Source organism: Sarcophilus harrisii, chromosome 3 (assembly GCF_902635505.1).
Source record: "Sarcophilus harrisii chromosome 3, mSarHar1.11, whole genome shotgun sequence".
Lineage (NCBI taxonomy): Eukaryota > Metazoa > Chordata > Mammalia > Dasyuromorphia > Dasyuridae > Sarcophilus > Sarcophilus harrisii.
The window spans coordinates 494,656,615-494,681,853 of NC_045428.1; the positions used below are offsets into that span (position 1 = coordinate 494,656,615).

The following is a 25,239-nucleotide window of genomic DNA, read 5'->3' on the forward strand; positions in this document are numbered from 1 at the left end:
ACCAGCAATAAGCAGGTAAGGACAGTGCTTAATCTCTTCTGTATCCCCCAATGCACTTAATATGATGGTGGGTGCCTTTTAAGTTCTCAAATATTTGCTGGCTGATTTTGAGAAGGCTGAGAGCCTGTAAGAGCCATGAAGAAAGCTAGGGCAGGTCCACCATGAAGGAGGAGGAGTTATTTCACTTGAAGAGAGTTCAGCAAGCCATTGCCGACCCTCGGGGAATGGGAGGGCAGCCGAGTGCCGATGCTGACCTAGTCAGAATGATACTCACATCTCGCTTCTGGTTACACCCCAGCCTGCTCCATGCTGAAGGAGACCTCTGGATGCTTGTAGCTCAGTAGAATGTCTGTAATACATGTAGATGGATAACAAGAGTTGTGTAAGTGCTGGCTGCCGTCGCTCAGCTCTGAGGGCTCTTGACCTTCCAAACTCTCTCTACAGCCTGAAAGATCAAAGGGAACATTTGAGATTGGCTATGAGGAAGGACAAGGAAAAAGGACCCTTTATTTGGGACCCAGGAACTTATTTCCCACAAGTAGGACTTCTGAAGACCTTTAAAGAGCAAGTCAGCCTAAAGATTTAGGCCTGCATTCTGAGGATTATGAGCATATTTCCTACTCCTCTGGCATTAAAAAGACCTCTCCAAATCAAAAGCCTAGTCACTGGTGTCTACACATCTAACTAAGCTGGCAAAAAGCTGTTATTTTAGAAAAAAGATAGTGCTACCTTCAAGGCAGAAAGAAAAAGGTGTGTCTAGGGCCACACTGGTCAAATTTCTTATAGATTTTAATACCTTCTTGGTATCACATACTTGTTTGTGCACAGCTTTCTCTCCTTCCTAAGCCATAGACTCTTTGAAGGGAAGAACTGCGTCCATTTCCAAAAGCAGCAAAGTGTCCACCCCACCTTTACTCAGATAATCTCAAATGGGCCCTTGGGCAATCTTTCCCTCTGATTTCACCCTCCCATTCCATCACATCAGCTCTTTTGTAACTTTTCCAAACCTTCTCAAGCCTCCCATGGTGTTCTCTCCCCATAATCTCTCTGCTGAATATAGCTCACCTCATCTCAGTAAAAATGGAGACCATTTGCTGAGAGCTCTCCCTTCTCCCTTCCCTCCTGCTCTTCAGGTATCTTTGTTTCACTTTTCTTACAGGAAGAGATGGCTATTCTCCTCGCCCAAACTTCCTTAACAGACTGCCTTGATCGGATCCCCTCCAGACTGCCCCCTATCAGATCTGTTCTCTCCCTATCTACTGAATGCTTCCCTACTGCCCATACACATACGCATTCTTAACAAACAAAATCTCTTTACTTAGGCCAGCCAGGCCGTCACCCTGGTGAAAGCTGTCCACAGCGGGGGCCTCCATGTTCTTGCTTCTCCCTGGAATTCAAACCCTCCACAGTTTGGCTCTGCCTTAGAACTGAAGCTTCTCTCTCCAAAGTTGCCAGGACCCCCTGCATCACCAAGGCCAGGGGCCTCCTCTCTACTGCGCTCCTTCCTGGACTCCCTCCCGGGTCCTTCTTCTCTTGGAAGCTCTCCTCTCTCGGTTGTCAGGATGATGGTCTCTTCAGCTTCTCCTCACATTTCTCTCTGTTGGGGCCACATCCGGATCATGCTCACCAGCCACAAGGGTCCTCTAAGGCTCTGTTCTGGGCTCTCTCCTCTTCTCACTCTATACTCTCTGGTGTGGTGATGTCATAATGACATCACCAAATCATTTTTATGTGGGTGATTCTCAAATCTATTTATTCAGCCCAAGGGGCAGCCTTAGAAACAGTGAGGTGATGCACTGGGCCTGGAGTCAAGAAGAATTGAGGGGCAGCTAGGTGGCATAGTGGATAGAGTACCAGTCCTGAAGTCAGGAGGACCTGAGTTCAAATCTGGTCTCAGACACTTAACACTTCCTAGCTGAGTTTCCCTGGGCAAGTCACTTAACCCCAATTGCCTCAGGGAAGAAAAAAAAAAAAAAATTGAGTTCAAATTTAGCCTGAGATCCTTACTAGTTGTGTGGCCCTGGCCAAGGCAATTAACCATTATCTGCCTCAGTTTCCTCAAATGTAAAATGGGGATAATACTAGATACTACTTCTTAGTAGTATGATCATGTAAGATAATATTAATGCCTGACACATAGCAGGTGCTTAATAAATAACTCATTTCCTTTCTTTTCCCCTTCTTTCTTTCCTTCCTTCCTCTCTCCCTCTTTCTTTTTTCCTCCTTCCCCCCCTCCTTCCTTCCTTTCTTCCTCCCTCCTTCAGACCACATCTGGACTGTATATCCTCCAGCTGATGCTCCTTCCTGGGTCTGAGGCCTGAGCCTCTGAAGTCTGAGAGAGGGCCCCTTGCTGAACATGGAGAGAGGTATTTATTTAGGTCTAGAATACCATTCTTGATAACAACTAATAACGATCAAATAACATATTTATACGTTCCCTCACAATAAACCTGAGAAGATAATGCAAATGTGATCACCCCACTTTACTGAGCCATGAACTGAGACCAGAAGAGGTTGAATGGTTTGTCAAATACAGAGAGCTACGAGCAGAGGAGCAGGGACAGCGACCCGGCTCCCTACCTGTCTCCAAGCTTACCATGACTTTCCAGGTTGTCCTAGTTGGAGTATCTCTTACCAGCTGCTCTGCCTCATGGCCATGTCACACCAAGGAGAGAGCCAAGCTCTTGACCTTCCTCCCTCCCCACCCACCAGATCATACTCTGCCCCAGGAGCCCCTTACCCTCACTTTCCCTGTCCTGGAGTTGCTGACTCCCCATGAGGGAAGACTGACTGAGGACGGCATCAGACATCCGAGCAGAGCTAAGTGCTTTTCCAGCCATGAGACTCATCCCAGGCAAGTTGTCCAGCTGCACCTGCAGAAAGCAAGGATCCAGGTCCATGAGAGCTATTAGAAAAGAGTAGCCACCGCCCTGTGGGTACTGAAAGAGCCTGGGGCACTACCCTCCAGCCACACCGCCCTTTGTGCCCATGCAAACACAGTAGGAGGGTGGGCATCTTCCATCTAGACTTTCTTTGCCCATTGACTACTCATTGTTGGTAATGACAATTCACATTTACATTGCTCTTTGATGGTTTCAAAGAGCTTTTGAAGGTAGTACAAGTATTATCAGTTCCATTTTACAGCCACGGCCACAATGGTGGGATCTGCATCCAAATTTCCTAAGCTCCAGAGCAGTACTCTTTCCATGTTATCTGTGGGTCCCTGAGGAGGTTGTCATAGGATGAAATTGGGATAAGCCCTCTTAAATAAACATGGTCTCTCTAAAACCAGACCTCTCCAACCCAAATCATGCTCAGAGTTTGCTTCTACGAAGGAAACTGGATGGTTACAACTACTTAGTCTAGAGCTATGAGTTCAGATCTAGCTAAATGGACAAAGTTCAGATGAGTCTTGGAAGGTTCTCTAATGAGGGGACCCAAGCACCCCGTGGAGCTCGGGGTGGTCAGGCCAAAGCCTGGGTGAAACAAATAACCCTTGTGTCCTCGGCCCGGAATTTGGGAGATGGAGCTCAGAACGCCTAATATGTTCCCTTCCTATGGGTGTCAGATGAGGCTGGCCAGCAGCAGAGGGAGCCGGATGCCGCTAACCGCCTCTTTGTGGGTTTCCAAGAGACTTTCAGGACACCAACATACATAAGCATCATCGCTGTTCTGAATAGTGTGATGTCTCTGCAGGGTCCGGGGCCTGTGATGCTCACTGACAGGAGAGCGTGATGAGTAACCCAACCCATTATGATCAGGCAGCTCCATAGCTTGTCCAGCAGAACTTCTGTCCATACAGTTCCCTATGACAGATTCTGGGGAGACAGAGCAAAAGAGGAAGTCAGCCATAGTTCCTCCCTCTCACATGAGCCTCCCAGATCACAAGCACCTAACCTAGGACAAGGTAATAGTGAACAATGCATACATCTGAATAAAACATTAGTTGATGACATCTAACTAGTCCACAGCATTGCTGGGAGGGAAGCTAGATTTTGACTGGCCTTCATTTCCCAGAAGGGACTGGTTACCTTTTCCCTAGAAGTGAGCCTGTAGGAGGACATCACAAAATATCAGAACTAGGACTTCCCAAGGCCACCGAATCCCACCCTCTCATTTTACAGATAAACTGTATACCAAAAGAGGTTAAATGATTAGTTTGAGCTCATGGAATTAAACCCAAGTTTCCAATTTTCTGTTTAGTTCTATGTCTATTATGCTCTGCTAATGCTTACCCATTAATCTTGTTTGAATTATTCTAAAAGTCAGTGATTCCATGGCCTGAGGATCCAGCTCCAGAGTTGAAGAGGGACAGTTGATAGAAATATATTTCTCTGTTCTCAGGGACAATCGGGAAGACTCTTGTGTTGATGGAAGAATGCCTGGATATCCCTTTAGTTTCTATCATCATAAGACTTGAATATTGTATTTGTTTTAAAAGGTTAGATTCCTATGACGGGTGTGAGGTCTTTTCTCTGAAGAATTAACTACACCGGATGGGCTAATACTTTTTAACTTTCATATGAAATTATACCGATTTCATCAATCAGCTCTCTACCAATCCCATCTAGGATTTAGGACAGTGTGTTGCTGGAGGAACAAGGAGGTTAAACAGTAGGATACAAAGGCAACTTCTTCCTAATTCTCTATTTCAAATAAAATGGATGGGATAGGGTGTGGAAAATCCAACTTAATTCTAAATCAGCAATGTCAAATAGTTATTTGATCAGTGCAAGTGGCAAATAGTAAAGGTTGAGGTCCATTAAAACAGAAGGTCCTTGAAAGCTGAAACAGTTTTTGCCCTTCCTTTGTATCCCAAGTGCCTAACATAACACCTGGCACCTAGAAAGCATTTAAGAAATGGCAGTCAATTGATTAACTGAAGCCATTCAATTGAATCAGGTTAGGAGTTAAACTAGGCGACCTTTTAAGGTCCTAAATCATCAAGTCAATTGTCCTCTCTTGGCCTAAGCTTTTTCCATCGTAAAAATACAAGAAATGAACTAAAGAATTTCTAGTGTCCTTTTAGTTTTAAATCATATAATGTCTCCCATGGGATCATGGCCCCTATGATTCTAAATGCCTGGGTTTCTCTAATAGCAGGGTACTAGAGAGGTGGCACTGGAAAATACCAGTTACAAATGCAGTTAATGATATGAAAATCATCTTGAAAAATAACACAGTGGAGAAAAACTGAAAGAAATAAACTCCCAGCTAACCTCTATTCAAATTCAGTTAAAAAAGCATCATCAAATGTCTACTATGTGCAGTTACCATACACAAATAAAGCTGGTTATGCAATTCAGTTTGTGTTAATAAGTTCATTTGTAAAACATTACATGCTACATAAGTGAGTCATTTATAGCCAGTTCTTTCTGTAAAGGTATCAGGAGTTGGAGTGGGGGAAAAGATGGAGAAAGATGCATTTGGGGGAGAAAAAAAAATTAAAGTTGATAAGGGAGGAAAAAGCACAAAAAATTGTGCTACAGAGCCAAAAAGTCCCTCATCTTAGGCACAGTCAAGAGCCTCCAAACAAAGCAAAGAGCTCCTAGATGTGGCCCAACACTGGACATGTGAATCTGGAAACTAACCTTTCCTGTTTCACTCTGCCAACAAACAACTCTGCCGTAATACGCTGTATATGAATGACAATTCTTATTTTCCAGAGACTGCTTATTTTTGGTCACAGGAAAAAGCAGGTAGAGATGTTCTCAGGACTTGACAAGTGAGGAAACAGATAAAACAATGTGCCTGACACCACAAGCTAGCTCCTGGCCCAGCTACGTTTTTCTTTTCCATTATCTCTCACTGCCTTACACAGATGACTTCTACCTGTTGAATCACAAGTTCTTATGCCAAAGGGCTATTCCTGTTAGTGCCAGCTTATAGAAAAAAATCCAAGAGAACCAGCTGAATTGTAGGAGCCTGATCCAGTGAGAGAAGAACTAGTGATGCATTTGCAAATGAGCAGAATATTTCTGATATTTTAGTTTTCAGGAGAATAGTCCAGGAGACACATTCACACACAGAACCATACACACACACACACACACACACACACACACACGCTACCCAAGACAGTGCTTAACTAGTGTAAGCAAACAAACAACCAAGCTCTCTCCGTTCAAGCCTGAGAACGATTAGAAGAGCTGGCATGAATTTTCTGTGCTTGGCAACTGGGAATATAAATAAGAGTGGGTGGTTTTTTTGGTGGGGAGGAAGAATATCAAACCTTGGGAAAACAGTCCCCATCAGAGCAAAGCTGATAAGGCTTCCTGGAAAATTACTGAGAGGTCAAAAGATAAAAATATTAACTAATAAAGGGGAATGAAATTTGAACCCCAAGCCAATCAATAACTTTATTAAGTGCATTCTCTGAAGCAGCTTCTATCCTAGAGAAGTTTACATTCTCTCAGGGGAGATAACATGTGTGTGTAGAAGCATATATAAAATAGAGTAAATATGAGGTAATTTCCTAGGGAAGAAGACCCTTGGCTGGGAGGCTCAGGAAAGGCCTCAGGTAGAATGAAGGAATTGTCCCAGAAGGAGGAAGACACTATTTCAAACCCTGCCTTGGGCAGGACTCTGGACAAGTCATTTCACTCCCGCTTGCTTCAGTTTCCATATCTGTGCACTCCCTAGAGCTGTTGTGAGAATCAGATGAAGTAATAATTGTAAAGCTCCTGGCATGGTATCTGACACAAAGCAAGCAAAAAAAAAAAAAAAAAAAAATATATATACTGTATGAGGATGTAATTCTGATGGAAGTGGATTTCTTTGACAAAGAGAAGATCTAACTCAGTTTCAATTGATCAAGGATGGACAGAAGCAGCTACACCCAAAGAAAGAACACTAGGAAATGAATGTGAACTGTTTGCATTTTTGTTTTTCTTCCCAGGTAATTTTTACCTTCTGAATCCAATTCTCCCTGAGCAACAAGAGAACTGTTCAGTTCTGCACACATATATTGTATCTAGGATATACTGTGACATATTTAACAGGTATAGGACTGCTTGCCATCTGGGGGAGGGGGCGGAGGGAGGGAAGGGAAAAATCGGAACAGAAGTGAGTGCAAGGGATAATGTTGTAAAAAAATTACCCTGGCATGGGTTCTGTCAATAAAAAGTTATTAAAAAAAAATATATATATATATATATATGTTATTATTTGCAAAGAGGGAACTAAGGAAGAAGGGCATCTGGACACGCAAAGGTGTGGAGTTGGGTAATGAGTGTCTGAGTATCAGCAAGGAAGCCAGTCTGGCTACAGTGTGAAGGACATAAGGAGGAATGATGCAGAAAGCTGCAGCCAGGCTGCAAAAGACTTTTAAAAGGAGCTTGTATTTGATGCTACTAGAAAGTATTGGGTAGGCTGATGACTTGCTCAGATCTGCACTGTGTGGAGCTTGAACAGAGAGGGGAGACCCTTGAAAAGGGCAGCCTTACGGACGTGGCCTAAAAGTGGTGGCTGTGAGGAGGGGGAAGACGGGTGGACGGAGAATGACGAGATTTTGGGGAGTGAGAGTGGTGTGAACGTAACTAAAACGAGGAGGCAAGCCTGGGCTCCCTTCAGGAGAGGCGTGCAGGCTGAGCTAAGCCGTCCTGCCGCAGATCCTGAAGTCAATTAGAAACATCCAATACGCTCTGGTGATGCAGAACTGTGGCCATCCCAGGACAGAGAGCGCTGGGAGATGAGCAAGTCACCGTCCTTTTAGAAAAGACGTCATTCTAAAGACGTTCTAGTGAGAAGGTGCAAGGCAAAGCCCGAGCGGTTAGGAAGCGGACAATAACAAGGCAACTGACAAGAGAAGTCAGGCAGGTGGGAAAGTGAGAGCGCAAAACCATGAAAACCCAAGCAGCGAGAGCATCCAAGGAAGGGAGGGCAATAATGTCAGATGTTGTAGAGAGGTGAAGAAGGATGAGGGCTGAGAAAAGGCCTACAGGTCTGCAATTAAGACAGTGGTGACTTTGAGGAGTAGTTTTTGTTTACTGATGAAGTAATTACAAAGGGTGGAGGGAGAAGTGAAGACAGAAATGGGAGATCCTGCACATAGAGAGCTTTTTCTAGTCAATTGGTTGTGGAAATATCCCAAAGATATTTAAGACTGAGGCAATGCTAGGACCAATCGAGGATTTCTCAAGGATGCGCAATAAGTGGCACCAAAGGACCCATTAGACAGCTAGGGAATAAAGGTGAGAAAGAGAAGGAATGACTGAAAGTGATCATGGGAAGATAAACTTAACATTAAGAAGGCTGTTCACGTTTGGTTTTAAGTTTGGGATTAACTTTTTTCTGTTGGTCTTTCCATAATTTCAGAGATCACTGAGGCAAATTCTTTCAATGAAGAAAAGTGGCATATGGAGTACCATGGCAGGTATTTGCCTTAGCAGAAGTGTGAACAGGCAAAGGTTGAGATGATCAGGAGGTGACCACACAAGGGAAAAAATGACTGGTTGGCTTAATGCCACTTGAGAAATCACTCCATAGACCACCCACCTAGTGTAGTAGCTGGGACAGCTTGCATAATATCCTGTTGCATCTGTCAATGTTGACTTGTCTTTATTCATTTGCAGACTCTTCAGAGCTGCTCTGGCCAAGGGTATATAACACGGGTACTTAACCCTTTTAGAGGCTATAACTGAAGTCTAATTTGTCGCTATTTTTTCTTGCACCGCGTCCAGTGATCTTTCCAAGATGGAGGTACTATATATATATATATATATAAAAGGTAGGCTAACAGATACTTTGAGTATAAGCCTACCTTTTCAGTATACCTCTCTGGGGATGGAGGCATTATATTACATACATTCACCATGCTTGCATAGGAAATCTTTCAGTCAATTCTATCCACCTGTGCTAGGTCTGCCCACTCTTTGGAGCCATCCAGCTTTTCAAAAAGTCTATCATATCTGCTCTTCAAAGTAACCTAGGGTCCTCTACTTCTGTTTCCCTTCAACTGAAGCTATCTATAATCGTTGCCTCCACTTCTAACACTCTTGTCTAAATCTTTTGCAATCTGGTTTCTGACCTCGTCATTAGCTGAATTGCTCTGTCCAAAGTCCCTAGTGATCTAATCTAATGGCCTCTTTCTTGATCCTTATTCTTCTTGACCTCTGGAAAGTACCTGATCCTGTGAAGGGCCATATCTCCTAAGTACTCTATTCTCCAGGTTTTCCTGACTGTTCTTTCCTGGCCGTCCTATTTGTCTCACCACCCCTTCTGAGTTGCTTTTAATACATCTTCATGTGATGCCCCCAAATTTTGAGGGTGCTGCAAGGTTGTGTCACAAGAATTCTCTTTGCTCCTTATACAATCCCTTGGTGATCCCATCATCCTATCGGCTCCCATTGGTTCAATTATCATTGCCATTAATCAAATGATTCCAGATCCATTTCTCCACCAATGTCTGTAATGCCCTCTACTCCTGCATCTTCAATGGTTTACTGAACATTTTTAACTGGATGCTCATAGGACTTCAAACTCAATATGTCTAAAACAAAACTCGTTTCTTCTAAACTTCTCCATCACTGCCAAGATCACCACCAACCTCCTTGTCATTTAATTTAGAACTTGCAAGTCATACTCAACTTTACTTTGTTGCCTCATAGTTACCAAAATCAAGTTCAATCATTTGTGGAATCTTGCAATTTATTTCTCTATAATATCTCCCTCATGTGTGTCTTTTTTCCAATCAGAGCCCCACCACCCTATGTCAAGCCCTTATCACCTCTTTCCTGGATTAGTACACTAATGGGTCATTCTGCTCTAAATCTCTTCCTACTCCAATTCATTTTCCACACAACTGCCAAAGTAGTTTCCCCAAAGGGGTACAGCTGACCATGTTACCTTCCTGTTCTCCACTCAATAATTAAGCCTAGGAGCTAACATATAAGATCCTTTGGTATTTAAAACTCTTCACAATTTTACCCCTTCTTTTCTTTCTCTCTTTCTTACGTTTTATTATTTTCTTCAACCTCTACAACCTATCTATAACAGCTAATTGTTAAACCTTATACTAGATATTCCAAATCCCATCTCCATGTGTGGAATGCTATCTCCTCAAACAATCTCTGATATGACTCTTAGAATCCTTGACCTTTCTTGAAGACTCATCTTAAATACACCCTTTTTCAGGAGGCCTCTTCTGGTCCTCCCACATACTAGTGCCTCTTTTCTAAGGTTGCCTTCCATTTACTCTTTCTTCATCTTGTGTATTCTGACTTACAAATGTTATCTCCTGACGTTAGAAGGTAAGCCACTTGAGGGCAAGGATGATTACGATGATGATGTATAACCTAGTGCTTAAAGCAGTGTTTGACAGACAGAAAGCACTTTTAATGAAGCATTGTTTATTGACAGATTTATTTTCTTCTCTAGTCTAAAAATCCCCAGTTTTCTTAGCTGTGCCTAAGGCAGCATGATTTCCATATCCACTACTCTTTTGGATGAAATCAGTTTATCAGTGTTCCTCTCAAAAAGTGGTGCTGGGAACTGACAATAGTATTCTATGTGTGTCTGGTTCATGCAGAATACAATACCTCCACATATGGATAATCATTGGCTGCATCAAATACTTTCACAGCCATGGCATAGTTGGTCTTGTGACCAGTTAACTCCAATATTTTTTCACATGTGATCACTGTGGCTAGAATGTACATTACTTCTTCACTTGATATTTTTAAACCTAATTCCTTCACAAATTTAATTGTATATTTTAATCAATGGTGTATGAATCTACAATATACAGGAGGAGAAAAACAGAAGCTACCCAAGAAGAACAACAGAAAAAAGGTAGAGATCTGGGGACATGATTTTTGATAGCACTATCTTCTCTATTTTTATGTTTGACTAATGATAGCAAAAAGTTACTGATGAGCATGGGACAGGGGCCATGAGTCTTCTGTTACTAGATGAAGGCTATAACCAAAAGAGAACCTCATGTTCCAACAATAGCTAACAAGAATCAATTCTTTGTTTCTTTCTTTCTCTTTTTGTTTTTTTAGGTAAGAGGAGGGAAGGGGTAAAGTAACTATCTTTTGTAATAGCAGAGAAAACACTTCTCACAAGTGACAGAACATGACATAGTCCTGTCAAATCCTATGCTATATTTGTTGTTTAACTTTCAAATCTCTGGATCACAAGATATTTGTATAGCTCTCTATAGTTTATCCAACAATTCCAACACATATTATCCCATTTAATCTTCACAAAAACCCTATCAAGTAGACAGAAAAAATACTGTATCCTTTTTATTGAACTCTTCATATTTGGTTTTTAAAATCCTTTGCAACATGGCCCCAACCTATCTCCCCCCCCCCCTTTTTTTTTTTTTTTACAATTTTTACAATTATTCCCCTTCCTGCAGTCTGTGCTCTAGCCAAAATGGCCTTCACTCATGACACACTATCTCCTGGGGCTCTGCACTGGAATTCTTGGAATATACTTCTCATCTCAGCTTCAAGCTTACCCTCTTGTCCATTAAAATGCAGTTTAAGCACCACTATCTACATGAACACTTTCCTGATTTTCCCCAACTGCTAACTGCCCTTCCTCCCAAATTATCTTGTATTTGCTCTCTTCACATTTATTTTAATTATGTACATTTGTCTCCCTGATAGAATGTAAATTAACTGAAAGTATGGATTTTTTCATTCTCTATATTTGTATCTCAAGCACAGTGCACAATGTCTGGCACATAGTAGTTGCTTAATATGTACTTGTGCACTGTTTTTTGTTTTTTTTAAATAACTGGGAAAATTAAGGCTTAGCAAAGTTACAGTCATCCAAATTAGGAGGGACTTCAGAGGTCATCTAGTCTAAACTCTACTAAAAGCATACAATCTCCTCTAAAAATATCCCTGATGGAATCAAAGACCTCTAGTCATAGGGAGCCAACTAACTCCCAGTACTGTCTATTTTCTCATATAGCTCCATTAGAAAGCTTTGCCTTCTATTGGGTTACAATCTGCCTGCTTGTAATGACTTTCAAGCTTTGTCCTGTGTGACCCTATATACATATCTGAAAAAAATTATAACGTTCCCCCCAATTTTTTATTTTCTTTTTCCAATTAGCAAGTTCTCTTGCCATAATATCTGCCTTCCCAATGTCTCTTTTGCACTGTAGTGCCCAGAACTGAATGGCATATTTTAGCTATAGTCTTAACAGGGCAGAGTGAATTTATAACCAGGGAACCTATAACCTCTCTTGATCTGGTTGCCTTATTTAAGTAAACTAACCAAGGTCACATAAAGTTGCAGAGTCAAAATTAGAACTGAAACAGACCTACTAACTTAGTCCAGCACTTTCCACATGTCCCCACAACACTCCCCAGAGCTTCTCTATAAAGTTCATTCATTTCCCCCCCTACTATTGAATCTATTATGTCCTTTATACCTGTGAAAACCATCCTTCTGTATTGAAGAATACAGGGCTAACATACAAATTGCTCAGTATTGTATTTAAGTATTTCTACAATTTGGTTCTAATTTACCTATTCTGCCTCATTTCATACTATATCCCTTTACATAAACTTTCATTTCGATCAACTCTATTAGCTTTTCTTCCTCTTGTATTCACAAAGATGTTTTCCACGTCCCTCCTCATCGCCACTATTCTTATCTTCAAGGCTTGCACAAGAACTTTTCCTGATCCCTCCTACTGTTGTCACTTCCATATTAAACTGCCTTATATTTACTTATTTTTGTATATGTTAAATCTCCCCAGTAGAATCTAAGTTCCTTGAAGGTAAAGATTACTTTATTTTTATCTTGGCAGCTTCAGAGCTAAGGATAGTGTCTAATATGTAACTGGTATATTATAAACAAATAAATAAACTGGAAAGAAGAGAAATATATGTTGATGTCCTTCCCAGATATATGTAATAGACATTATCTAGGGAGAGAAAGCAACAGAGCCAGTAAAGTGCAATCAGTGGGATCCGGATAGGCTCTGATAATCCTTAAAGAGAAATGCTATTTTTATCTTATGAGCAAACAGGACTCTTTGGGCCAATCCAGGCAACAACTGAGATGGAGAGGCGCATCTTTATTGTTTCTACTTCTGACTTACTTATAAGTATAAAAAAGAGAACTGAAATGAGAATTAAGCAAGGGAAAGAACTTGAATTATTTCAAACCAGTCTTTTAGTAGACAGGCGTTTTCCTGGGTCTTGTCTCACCAAAGGGAAAGTTCTGAGCCTCATTACTACACCCATTTAATACCAAAACCTATCTTTGGATTAGTAACACCAGAGACGACCAGGTAACCCTGACAACCCAAATCGTGTCCAAGTGGGCCATGTGGACATGCCTGCTTTTTTCTAAGGAGGGGGCTCTTACCTCTGCTGGGCACTTTATTTCTACTGAATCCAGTCACTGGCTGATGTCGATACGGATGCACCCCCATTTCCTGTGCATGGCTTACAGTTCCTAGCAAAGATTCTGGGTCTCCAGGCCCTCCTGTATTCAATAGCAGGGGACTCTCATGGCAACCTTTGGTCAAAGTGTTTGAACTCTTACTGTCTGGAAAGCACTCCCTGGCCCCCTCACACGAGCAGTCCTCCTCCATGCTCTCTGAGTGGATCAGCGCCGGCTGGTGTGCGTAGCCATGAGCCGGGGCGGCCGAGGGAACCTGGGAGATACATTCTTGTGCCCTGATTTGTAAGAGATGCTGGGGGCTGGTATGGTGGTGGTGGTGGTGGTGGTGATGGTGGTGATATGAGTCAGTGTTCTGATAAGGCAAAGACAAAGCCTGGCACTCTGAAAGACTCTGCCCCCCTAGACCGGAAGCCAGGCTCCCAGCATCCCCTTGGTTCATATGCCTGAATAATTCTTGTAACTCCTGCTGCTGCTGTCGCTGTTGCTGCCTTTTGATGAGCTGTGTAAACTCTGCCGGAGGCAGCCGAACGTCCGAGTGGCCTGTGAGCGAGTGCCGGGGGGAGAGCAGTCCTTGGAGGATGTGGGGGACCTGCTGGTGTCTTGGATAGTCGGGCGGCGTGGGGGACAGCAGAGCCTGCTGGAGTGCCGACGTGGTGTAGTGCTGTTGCTGCTGATGTGCGCTGGAAGGGAAAGTAGGGAACTGGTCGAGTGCGGGGACTTTCAGGGCTTGGGTTGGAGGAAAGCCCACTCCGGTGGATGGGCTGTAGCTGGTGGGAGAGGCCCGGGACTGGTCCGAGAACAGTTGGGGGTGTAAATGGGCCTGGTCATAATTAGCAGGGGAAAACCGATTCATGTTCAAGCTGCAAACACAAAAGACAGTAAACACACAAGATCTGTGCGAGGAGTCCGAGATCTCAAAGGATAGCCCTTACCTTCCTTCAACAGGAAGTCCCTAGAAGAAGGGTTACAGGTATCATTCTCCCTCATCCATTTTTACCTTCCCATATCCTGTGCAAGGGCTAAAAGAAACTAAGGAGGCTAGAAACAACCAACCAACCTTAGTGGGAGGAAGTTATCGGTTTGTTTTGAAATGTCTTCCAGATAATTAAGAAGCACTGGTTTCATGAGAGAATGACAGATGGGAAGGAAAGCTAGAAGAGATAGCCCAAGGTTTTTGAAAAGCGTACTACCATTACAGGCTGCTGTTTTTCTTTTCTCATGCCATTTTCTTCCTTTATCTCATTAGTACCTTGACCCTGGATCACTAACTAAACAGCTTACAAAGAACCTCCCAAGCTTCTAGCCTGACTTTAGAACACAATGGGAGCATATGGTCCAGGGACATAGTTCAGATTACCCCCTGCCCCCTCATCATGCTGTAGGGGGAATGTGAGGAGAAGATTCTTCTCACTTTTTCCTAGGCCACCTGATGGGTGGCCCCAGAGGGCCTTACCTGTGGGCCTCTGCGCTATCGGCACTCAGTTGCTTGGACAATGGGCGATGCCCATACGTGAGGGAGGCCATCAGATTGGCACGGTGCTGCATCTGAATCTGACTGGCACAGGAGTTGAGGGACATGCCCCGCCCAGCTGCTGATGACCCTGGCATGTTGCTGAGCATGTCGGATGGCTCTTGTACCTGGATGGTCACCTGCTGAGACTGGGCAGGTTGCTGTAGGCCCATGCAGGTCAGTGTCACATTGGGGGGAGGAGAACAGTTCCCAGGCTGCTGGAAGACTGTACTTCGGGATGGCAAGCCTTGAAACTGGGAAGAAGAGGCAGCACCTGGGGAGAAGGCATCTTCTAAGTATCTAAGCAATTAGACTAGAAGTCAGGAGAAACTGGTAGCCAATAAGAGTCTTAGTCTGACATCACCTCAAGACCAATTTAGGTTTTTCCCAGAGGCTTTTGAGGGGACTCGGCTGTTCTGTTACCAAGGGACTAACACTTTTGTAAAAACAAATCCTCAAGAGGTTTTTACATCTGAAGTCAGTCAGAACAATGACCTCTTACCTCTAACCAAAAATCTAACGGGATGTGGAATTAAATTGAGCCAGGGAATGGTATGCTATGGCATAAATATAATATTTCACACAAAAAATATTATTTTAAAACAGTCACTAGAGTTCCTGGGCCTAGATCTAATGAGAAATTCTTTTTCTCCTTTCCACGTGACACACAATGGTTCTGCCCACCTCTCCCACTCACCATGAGGCTGGAGGATGGTGCTGCTGACAGGGGGAGGGCTATTACTGGGCTGCCTGAAGAGATGGTTGGTGGGGTGGCTGGGGGGAGGGCTAGAAGGCTGGATCCGTAACCTTTAAAAAGAAACACAAACAAACCTCTGAAGATTTTATCACAATCATGAAGTTGAAGTCAACCACCCAATCATTACCTTACAGACCAGCAGGTCCTTAGCTTTAAGGCTTATGATAGGCACACGATATCCACAGTGTCCTCCAATCAATAACTCTCCCTAGTTTATCAGACCCCTCATAAAAGATAGTAGCAGAGTCCAAAGGAGGCCTATGTTCAGTTTCTTGCGCCAGGTCATCAAGTTACCCATTTAGTGGGAATAAGCAAGTAGAAATAAAGCTGCACAAATGGGTATGACTTCAAGGACGTGTCTAAGAATGTCTTAAACATAGTAAATACTGAATAAATAATTGTTCAGTTGAATTGAAGGACTCTGCTCTTTGAAATTTAAACCAAATACTGTATTATCAACTTAGCTTTTAAAAATAGGAACTTTCAGAGAGAATGCCTTAGAAAGCTAACAGCTTTCTCATGACAAATCAGTTAGCCCTAAAGCTCTTTACTATTGAGATATCTTGGATCTAAAGCAAAACAATTTATCACCTCTGGAGCTGGTGGGTAAGAAGGGCTGGCTGGTTTTCACATGTAGCCTGAAGAGGTGGAGAGGGTTGAGGAGGACGGATACAATCCTAAAATTAGTAAAGAAAAATCATGTTGAATTATAACATTATCGTGGGCTGTTCTCCTGGGAAGAAAAAAGGTAGAAGTCTCAATGACTAAGATATCTGCCTATCTTATTCAGCTCCCAGAAGATTTTGCATTTTATCATACATGTCAACTCTTAAAATATCACTAAAATGAGACAATCCATGTTAACACACTTTGCAAACCTTAAAAGGGTTTGTTATTGCTAAGACTCCTTTTAAAAACTTCATTCAATGTTGTTAGACAAATGGCTTGAAAATCAAAGCCTTCCTAAACTTGGAGAGAGCTTGGAGAAGCCTACCTGAATCTGCTGCTGGAGAATCTGATGATGTTGCTCCTGCTGGTATAACATATGTTGCTGCTGGGTCTTCTCAAGTGTTCTCTCATCAATCTGTCCCCCATACATCTTCTGCAGCTGCTCACACTCCTGGAATGAATGCAGTTAATACAGATTCGATGGAGCCATACCCTGATCACAACAGATGCTCTACAGTCTCATGGGCAGAAAAAGTCACAGGAGATGAAGTGTCCTTGGTACAGAGAAACTGATATGTTTCTATTTGTGTGCTAAATATAGTCAATCAGGCTGTCATACAGAAACATGAAAAAAAGCTGTACAAGTCCCTGTGCCAGTTCTCACATCCCATGATGACTTGGATAATAATGGAGACTATGGTCTGCTGTAAAACACATGCACATAGCTGGTGCCATTCAAAGATCAGTCATTCCCAAAGGCCAAGATTCAATTACAGACTCATATTGAATCTAAATGCATGTTTCTTAATTCGCCAAGGCAGCCAGGTGGCTATAACCACAGGCTCATACAGACTACTGACCAGTAGGAGAATGCCAGGGTTGTCTGGAAGAAAAAGGTACAACCCAAACACAAGATACTCTCCTGGAAAACCTAGGGAGAACAACAGTCTTGTCTCTTAGTAGTGGTAGATAGCAAAGGGCTTCTTAATTAGAGAGCAGAAACCTCTTACAAGAAAATGATTATTTTCTTAAGCCATGAGCTGCAATCCTGCTACTGTGTATTACAGAAGGACCGTATGTAACCCTCCTGGGGAGCCTGTCTGGGCTGTCTGTACTAATCATACTCTTACAGCAGCACCTGTAGCCTTTCCTTTACCTGTTGCAGCTGTTTGATGCTGCTGTGGTTGCCCATTTTCTCCAGGTGAGCTTTGAAAGCCTGGATGCTTGCAGCCCCATCAGAAAACCGGCGCACAGGGGAAAAACGTTCTGTGGGAAGGTGTAAGGTGTTGGAGTCCTTGTAGACAGAGCTGAGCACAAGGGAAAAGAAGGTTAGAGACTGGGTGTCTCCAAGGGCTCTGAAAACACAATTTTTAAAAGGAGGACTGACTGCCTGTTCCAAATGTTTATCCAGGGACCAGGACAGCAGATGGTCTATATTTGTCATAGGGACATGAATATTTTACAGATGTGTTGTACCTAAGGAGCTGATGTGTACTTTCTATAGGCTGAGTCTTCCTTTCAGAGGACTTCTATGCACTTTCCATTTCAACTTACCTTTGATGGGAATTAGCTAGGATAGACACTTAATAAATGCATATTTTCTAAGTGCTGGGGACACAGAGAAAAACAAGCTGACACCTGCTCTCAAGGAGCTCATGCCTTTACCTTTTAAGCCTAATGATGCTGATAATATTAACTTTGTACTTACACAGTGAAGTTCATGCCTCACAACAACACGGTGGGGCAGATAATGCAAATATGATTATTCACACCTAACAGAGGAAGATCCCAAAATTCAGAGAACTAAGTGGCTTTCTTAAGATTACACAGCTGATGGGGACTAGACCTGGGCCTCTGACTTGGGTCTCTTGCTTCTAAAACCAGTGCTTAAACCTTGCCCTTCAAACTTTACCAAGATTATGAAAATGTGAAAACCAAATAGATCCAGCCTTTACAGACACCTGAACCTGGGGGCATAAAGAGTGATAGTTTCTGAATGTCCCCAGCTTAAACTGAGTTGGAAATCTCTTCCATCTATGATCGTGTCATTCAAGCAAGGACTTCACACTGATTTGGCTACAAATTGTCTCAGAAATAAGTTCTGTATTAAGAGATCAGCATTTTCAGCTTTTTATTTTGCATGGAATTTTGAAGTTCTGCGTTAGGGGCTGGTGTATCACTCCTAAGGCAGACCTGCCTCCTCCTTTAAGGACCTACTCTGTGTCAGGCACTATGCTAGGTGCTTTACAAACATTACCTTAATTGATCTTCACAAGATCCCTGGGAGATAGATGTTATTATCCCCATATTCAGATAAGGAAACAAAGACCTTCAGAGATTAAGTGACTTCTCAGGGTCACATCCACACAGCTAGTAAATTTCTGAGCCTGGATTTTAATTTATCAGTTCTTCCTAACTCTAGGCCCAGGACTATATCCATTATGTCCTGTAGCTATAAGTATATTTTCAGTACTTCTCATTTAATCCAGATAAATCATTAAACTATTGCCAAACTTGAATGAAAAGCCAATAATTTTCTATAGGATTCAAAGCAGTGCCCGTGACTTGACAGCTAAAGGAAAAGATAGCTGTGGGCTGAAACATTTGGCCATTCTGAAAAGAAACCTTTCCTAGAAGGAGATTTCCTCCTCATTCTCCCCCTGCCCCCTCTCCAGAAGATGGGGTAGTAGTGATGTGACCACTCTGCAAAGACACACACACATCCTGGGAGAGCGGGGCCTTCAGAACGAAGGCAGACAAGAGCCTGGCCACCAATAAGGTGTGCCTGAGACAGCACCAGGGCTAAAGGTGATACAACTCTTATTACCTAATCAGAAGAGATGTGTATGGCCTTCAAGCATGCACGTCAGACTGCCAAAGCAGCATTCCGACAGAGAGGATCAGGTTTCCTCCCCAGGGCAGGGGTGACAGCCACTGAACTCAATGATAGGATGCGCTGCCTTGCCAATGACTCACTGCGGACTGACACAAGCCACAGCTGAGGAGGCGGCTAAGGAGAGCTCAGATACACTCCAGGCAAGGGAAGGACTCAGATGACTATGAAGAGGTGTTAAGGGGACAGGCCTGGTGGGGATGGAAATCCCCTTCCCTTCGAAGTAATGACTTCTAAAGACTCACGCACTATATGAATCTTGATGTTGCTGGGCACCGATGTGAGTGAAGATTTGCTTCAGAATCACTGTAGGTACAAGGGTTACATCAATGACAAGGCCCAGCTTTTTCCAAAATAATATTCTTAGTTATTTTTTGGTTCATTTTAACCTCAGAAAGAGGCTAAGTCAAACTTACTAAGAAAGACAATTTTGTGGATTTAGCTGTGTTTTTATCTCCTTCCAAAACTTCATGACTCCTCAAAGTTATTAAATGATCAAGCAAGTCTTAATCACTCAGGAGACCTACCCCTTCTACTGAGTCACACGAGACCAAATTAGTCTCACTATAAGTATTCACCACCCATGAAAAGAGTCAGAAAACCAATCAGAGACTGAGATCAGCTGTTTAGATAATGAATAATGGACTGATACTCAAGTTTAACAGTCAACTTTAGTCAAATCACTATTCTGAATTTTAGGACATTGTTAATTTTACTTATTTTTAAATTATGTCCAAACGTGTAAGAAACAAAACTGAGTTAAGGGCACCCTTTTCCACTGGACAGTAGGCATTCAAGGTTGGCAAAACAAAACAAAAAAAACACCAAAGACTTCCCTGACCGAGTTCAATCAGACTCCTCCTACCTCCAAACTGAACTACATACCTAAATTACTCCAAAGAGATGAATGTATAAGGTGGTCTTTAAGAACTTTAGAGCAGATCTCATTTAAAATCTCCATTTCAGTAGCTCTGAAATGTTTTTTTCCCCCTGTTATCTAACCTCAATCTCCTCTCTGCTGTCATATTCTGGTGACTTCATCCAAATTTGCTGGGTTCCTTACTCCCACTGTGTGCATCCTCCATCCTCCCCCCGCCCCCATTCAAATTGATTTAGCTGTTAAAAACCTCTTGGAATGTTCTAAAAAGAATGTTCTTATTCAAAGCAGGCAAGTTTCTAGAAGGCAAAGCTTTGACACTACTTTGAAGTAGGGTGTAAACCAAATAAAAGGACCCTGGTGTGTATTCTGAGCCCATGTGATTTTCCTCAAATAATGTAAAAGGTCCAGGGGGATTCGGATAGGCACAGCTGCTTGTAAATGTAGGCTAATTTGTACATTTTCCTAATAAGGATACCATCTCAGGAATTCAGAGAATCCAATTCAGAACTTGAATTACTCATGCTAACATTCAATGATTTGATGGTAAAAGAGAAAAGAAGTAACATCTTTTTGGTAATGATAGAGACTAGAGCTGATGAGTGAAGGAAGGGATTGATGGAAAAAAGTGTCTATCCCATAAGTTATTTCCAAGACTCCTAAATGATTTTATGAAAAGTTACTGCTGGGTAGAGGAGAGTTTATCATTTTTCCAGAGTTCCAGCGTGGCAATCAGTCTGTCTTGGTTTGCTCAGAGTTCACCTGTTTCTGCTGATAACATCAATGCTTAGCTCAGCACAGCAGCAGCTATCTAGTGACAATAAAAGACACTTTTCCAAGCTTGCTAGTGTGAACTGGTTGCAAAATTTCATAGCAATAGTACACCAATCTCATCTCCTTGGTAATTGTCTTGACCTAATCAAGGAAGAATGCCAGATAAATCTTGCCAGTGAGACTTAAGCAAAATAAAAAGCTGGCGACCTGAAGTGGGGTTTAAAGCTTTGTCCATTTGTCTTGAGGCTTCTTCTTGGATACACAATGCTATCGAGTAGAAAGATGGCCTTTCTGGAGGATCCTTCTTTAGTCAAAGTCATTCATCTAGACAATGTGTGCCATCTTCCTCTTGGTTCCCAAATTTGACTTGAATATTCAAGTTTTGTAAAGTTCTCTTAGAAAGATTAATCCTAACCATGCTTTTTTTTTCCTCCCCAAAAAACTGATCACAATTGAAAAGAGATGTAAGAAGATTTTCCTTTTAGAATACTGAAGTGATGATTTTGTAAATATGCAGCAATAAGCAAGGTGCCATAGTTCTGTTTTCCAGAGGAGTTAGTTTTCTTCCATACCTTGAAGCACAGTGTAACACTGAAAGATGATACCACCGAATGCTTATTTTTCTGCAGGAGATTGATCATTAAAAGTCAGGTCTGCTGATATTGCCATCAAACTTCCTGCAACAGGCAGATTTTCTGGTTGCTTCTCCAGGTGGCAGGTCTTAGGTTTAATCTCATCTCTGAATCAATAACTAGAAGGCTGGGAATCAGCTGAAGACAATAAGGAGCTGTGCAAAGTACTTGGGAAAAGTGAAGCTCACACAGTTCAAGGGCCAGCTGGAAAACTTTGCCCTTTTCACTATTCAAAGGGAACTGATCCCATTTAAGTTCAGGATGGTAGGTGGCTTCTATTTGGAGCTCTGCTGTTTGACACCATCTGTTTCAAACTCAGTTGGATGGTGCCTGTCAGCTGAGCCTCAAGGGTCTCCCACAGCTCATGTGGCTTACTCACCGATGCTGATCAGGTACCAGGTGAGGCGGCCAGACCCGGGCACGGAAAGGCTGCTGTCCTAGCTGCCGCTGCAGGTCCGAAGGGATCTCAGCTGTTGGGTTGGTCATGGCCAGTGTATGCCTTTTGGACCTATTTGCCAAGTATCTGCAACAAGCAGGAGCACATTTTATAATGAAAAAGAGAGATAGGAATATTCTCCAGCAAGAAGCATTAGAAGTTATTCCAAAGCAGGCACAAGGAAAAAAATGTGCTCTTTACTGCTCAAATAAGGGCTCCGTGGAATGGATCCCTGAACTAAATGAAAAGCAGAATGCATAGCTGGCCAAACCAAAATTGGCTCAATAGCTAAGTGGCCATACAACAGTAGCCACTGAAGAAATATAGTGAGCAAGACTAGTAACAAGACAAGAGAATCTGTCTCCATTACTCTGCCCAATAAAGAGATACTTCTTTGATTTTTAACTTAATTTCTGTTTTCCCTCCAACTTTCAAAAGACTTGGTGAATAGAAGCATATAAGAAAGAATAGGTACTTCTTGGATACGGCTTCCAGATCTGAGCATAGCGGAAGTGCTGAGAAAGACCCAATAAAATTCCATCTGTTCAGTAAGTCTCGGGGCCTTTATTCATAGAAAACTCAGTTATATTTCACTAAGTTACAGAAGGTAAGATGATGGTAAAGATCTTTACATATGAAGTTAAAAGAGATGTTATTTCACGTTTAAATCTTGTATTTGCTACTGGATCTTTAGAGAAGAAAGTGATGTTAGCTCAAGAAACAGCTACTTTCTTGATAAGAAGGAAATAAAGACATGGTTGAATTCTTAGCACTGCTCAATTTTTAAAAGGAAGGTTAAAAATGAAAGATCTCAAAAGTTAGGGAAGCCCCCAACCTCATTAAGCTTTCTCTCAAGGTCTTTGAAGTTAAATTCTTGCAGCAAGTTAAAGGTTTTTTCCAACTCTATTGTAAATTTGAGGGTTGGAGTTTTTCATTGAAAAACTGACAGGCATGTTTTCCTGTAAAAGTGTGACCAAAGAGGAAAGAAACTAAGGGAGTAGAAAATGAAGTCTAAGGAAGGAATGAAAGAATAAACGATGAAGGTGATTTAAGGAAGGAAGGTAGCAAGTCTCTTAATTACTCTTCTAAAATCCAGTTAATACAACCTGTCTGTATGGTGGCAATCGTTTGCAACATTCCCAGAAAAAAAAGAAGAATATTACAAGTATACCCCCCCTTGAATAGCAAAAATCTCTAGTGATTTTTGTACCTCACTCCTTGTTCGCCCCATGTTTCCTTCCCCACTTCAGACAATCTGGCCTTAGCACCACAATACTCAAACATAGACAACAGGAAGATGAAAAGCTACACTAGCTACCAGTGGTCAGTTCCATGAAAAATGGCCTTTTATTTTTAGCTACTTTGTCTTTTTAAACTAGAAAGCAGTCAGTTAATAGATAGAGGATAATTAGTGGTGTGGTAATGTGCCAAAAGGAACAAGCCATTAATAGTTTAATATCCAGTTTGATAAAAGCACCCAAGCTTTACCCCTAAGAGCTTAAGAAAATAATTTTACTCCAATTTCCCTTAAAGAAAAATACACGATCTTGAACATTGGTGGTGTTTCCAGAAAAAAAAAAAAAAAGGAAGAGCTCTAGTCACATCCCATTCCTCCATTCCTTAGGGGGAAAAAGCAACTTCAATAGTTGGCATATAGAGCGTTATGGGCATCAAAATAAAACCAAATAGAATACTGAAAAGCTGATCCTTTCTGTGACGAAGCATCTAATCCAGGCTTGCAAACCACAAAGGTCTGCATCTCTTTCAGATTTTTTTGGGTATGTGTGTATCTTTCAGGTATAAAGGGACAGAAAGAGCTCAGTGTAAATATCACAAAGGGTGTGTTCTCCCAGTGCCAGGGGCACTGATCAGGATTCCAACATCTCCAATTTCTGTCAGCAAATACACAGATTATCGGGATGTGTTAGGTTTTTTTGTGCCTTATGAACATCACTGATGTGGAAAGGTGGAAGAAAAGAGGAAGAGGGGCCGCATAGGTAAAGTGCTTAGGGGTGATTGCTGTCAGAGAAGGAGCTTCCATTTCCTGGGCAGTCTTCTGCTGCTTTCAGGGTCAGGAGGAGCATGCCATCTTGCACACCCAGAGGCCCCATCAGTGTTGAAAGCTGCACCGCACCACGGCCTTTGCTGCCTGCCAGGAGAGGCTGCCCAAGGCTGCTCTGCAAGCTCCGCCAGATGTCACATTACCTCTGTACAGCTTCCTGATCTGGCTCCCCATCGGAACTTTCCTCGTCCACAGGGGTAACGGCTGGCACTGCCTGAAGAGAAACAGCAATGATGAGCACAAGAGAGCCTACTGGTAATTTTTCTTGCTTCCCAAATCTGACTCCTTGGGTAGTTCTTCTATTAAATTTCTAGGCCTTTGGGGAGACTTTGGAGTCTCCTTTCCCCTGCATCCTTTTAATGCATACTTCCTTAAGCCCCTCTTAAAGGAAATACCCAAATCATTATTTCAGACTGGAACTCGGCACAAAAAAGACCCATGGGACACAAGAAGCACAGAATAATATGGCAGCTCACAATTGTCAAACACTTTACAGGGCACAAAGTGCTTTCCTCACAACAACCTAGTGAGATAAATAGTTCAAGTATTTTTAGTCCTATTTTACAGGTAAAGAAATTGAAGTTCAAAGATTTGAGATGGCTTGTCCATCACACTCAATTAGTAAGCAGTAGAGGCTCAATCTCAATCCAAGATTCCTTACTCTTTGTACTAAACCACACTTTAAGAAAGTGGAAACAAAAAAAGAAACTGAATGGTCTGGTCAAAATATAGCCAGATTTATTGATGCACATTTCATTCAATTAGACCAGCTCTAGATACCTCTCTTTCATGAAGTCTTCACTGACCATTTTCATCACCGTTCATCTTTCACTCTTTTGAAACTTTAGAATCCAATTGGACTTCTTAAGTCCACCTCACTTGGACAAATAATCATCTATAGTTTTACAGTGTATCTTCAAAGCTTCATTTGTGTTCTTTTTATCTCCCTACCTTGTTTATAAATTCCTGAAGGACAATGCTGAGGCATATAATAATTACAGCACTTAGTATAATGCTTTGTAGACAGTCACCAGTTAGATATTTCCTGAGTGAGATTACATACCAGGAAAATGGTTAAACAAAACTAGAGTTCAAGGGAGAAAAATAATTTGAAGGAGAAAATGCTAAAAACAAAGGAATTGAGGGGGCAAGAGAATTAGGGAGGAACCAAGAAATCATGTGATTGTAAATTCTAACACAGGATGAAGTGTTACTGAAAAAGGAGAAAATGCTTTGATGGGAGAAATTTTCA

General features: G+C 42.2%; 1 protein-coding gene across 7 annotated transcripts in view; it reads right to left on the reverse strand.

Moving 5' to 3' along the window:
- The window catches only part of SIK3 (SIK family kinase 3), a 263,061-nt gene that overhangs the window by 2,832 nt on the left and 234,990 nt on the right, over nt 1-25,239 (reverse strand). For 2 of the 7 annotated variants that reach the window (XM_031961306.1, XM_023499436.2), the window contains 11 exons: nt 24,131-24,201; nt 21,869-22,012; nt 17,470-17,620; nt 16,639-16,764; nt 16,236-16,321; nt 15,585-15,694; nt 14,831-15,161; nt 13,339-14,237; nt 3,655-3,818; nt 2,741-2,873; nt 275-445 (listed from right to left, as the gene is read on the reverse strand). In XM_031961306.1, coding sequence (XP_031817166.1) covers nt 288-445; nt 2,741-2,873; nt 3,655-3,818; nt 13,339-14,237; nt 14,831-15,161; nt 15,585-15,694; nt 16,236-16,321; nt 16,639-16,764; nt 17,470-17,620; nt 21,869-22,012; nt 24,131-24,201 — 2,373 coding nt within the window. In that variant the 3' untranslated portion in view covers nt 275-287. Of the gene's footprint in view, nt 1-274; nt 446-2,740; nt 2,874-3,654; nt 3,819-4,235; nt 4,402-13,338; nt 14,238-14,830; nt 15,162-15,584; nt 15,695-16,235; nt 16,322-16,638; nt 16,765-17,469; nt 17,621-21,868; nt 22,013-24,130; nt 24,202-25,239 lie in introns of those variants that run through there. The other 5 variants (XM_031961307.1, XM_031961309.1, XM_031961311.1 and 2 more) reach the window with 5 other exon arrangements.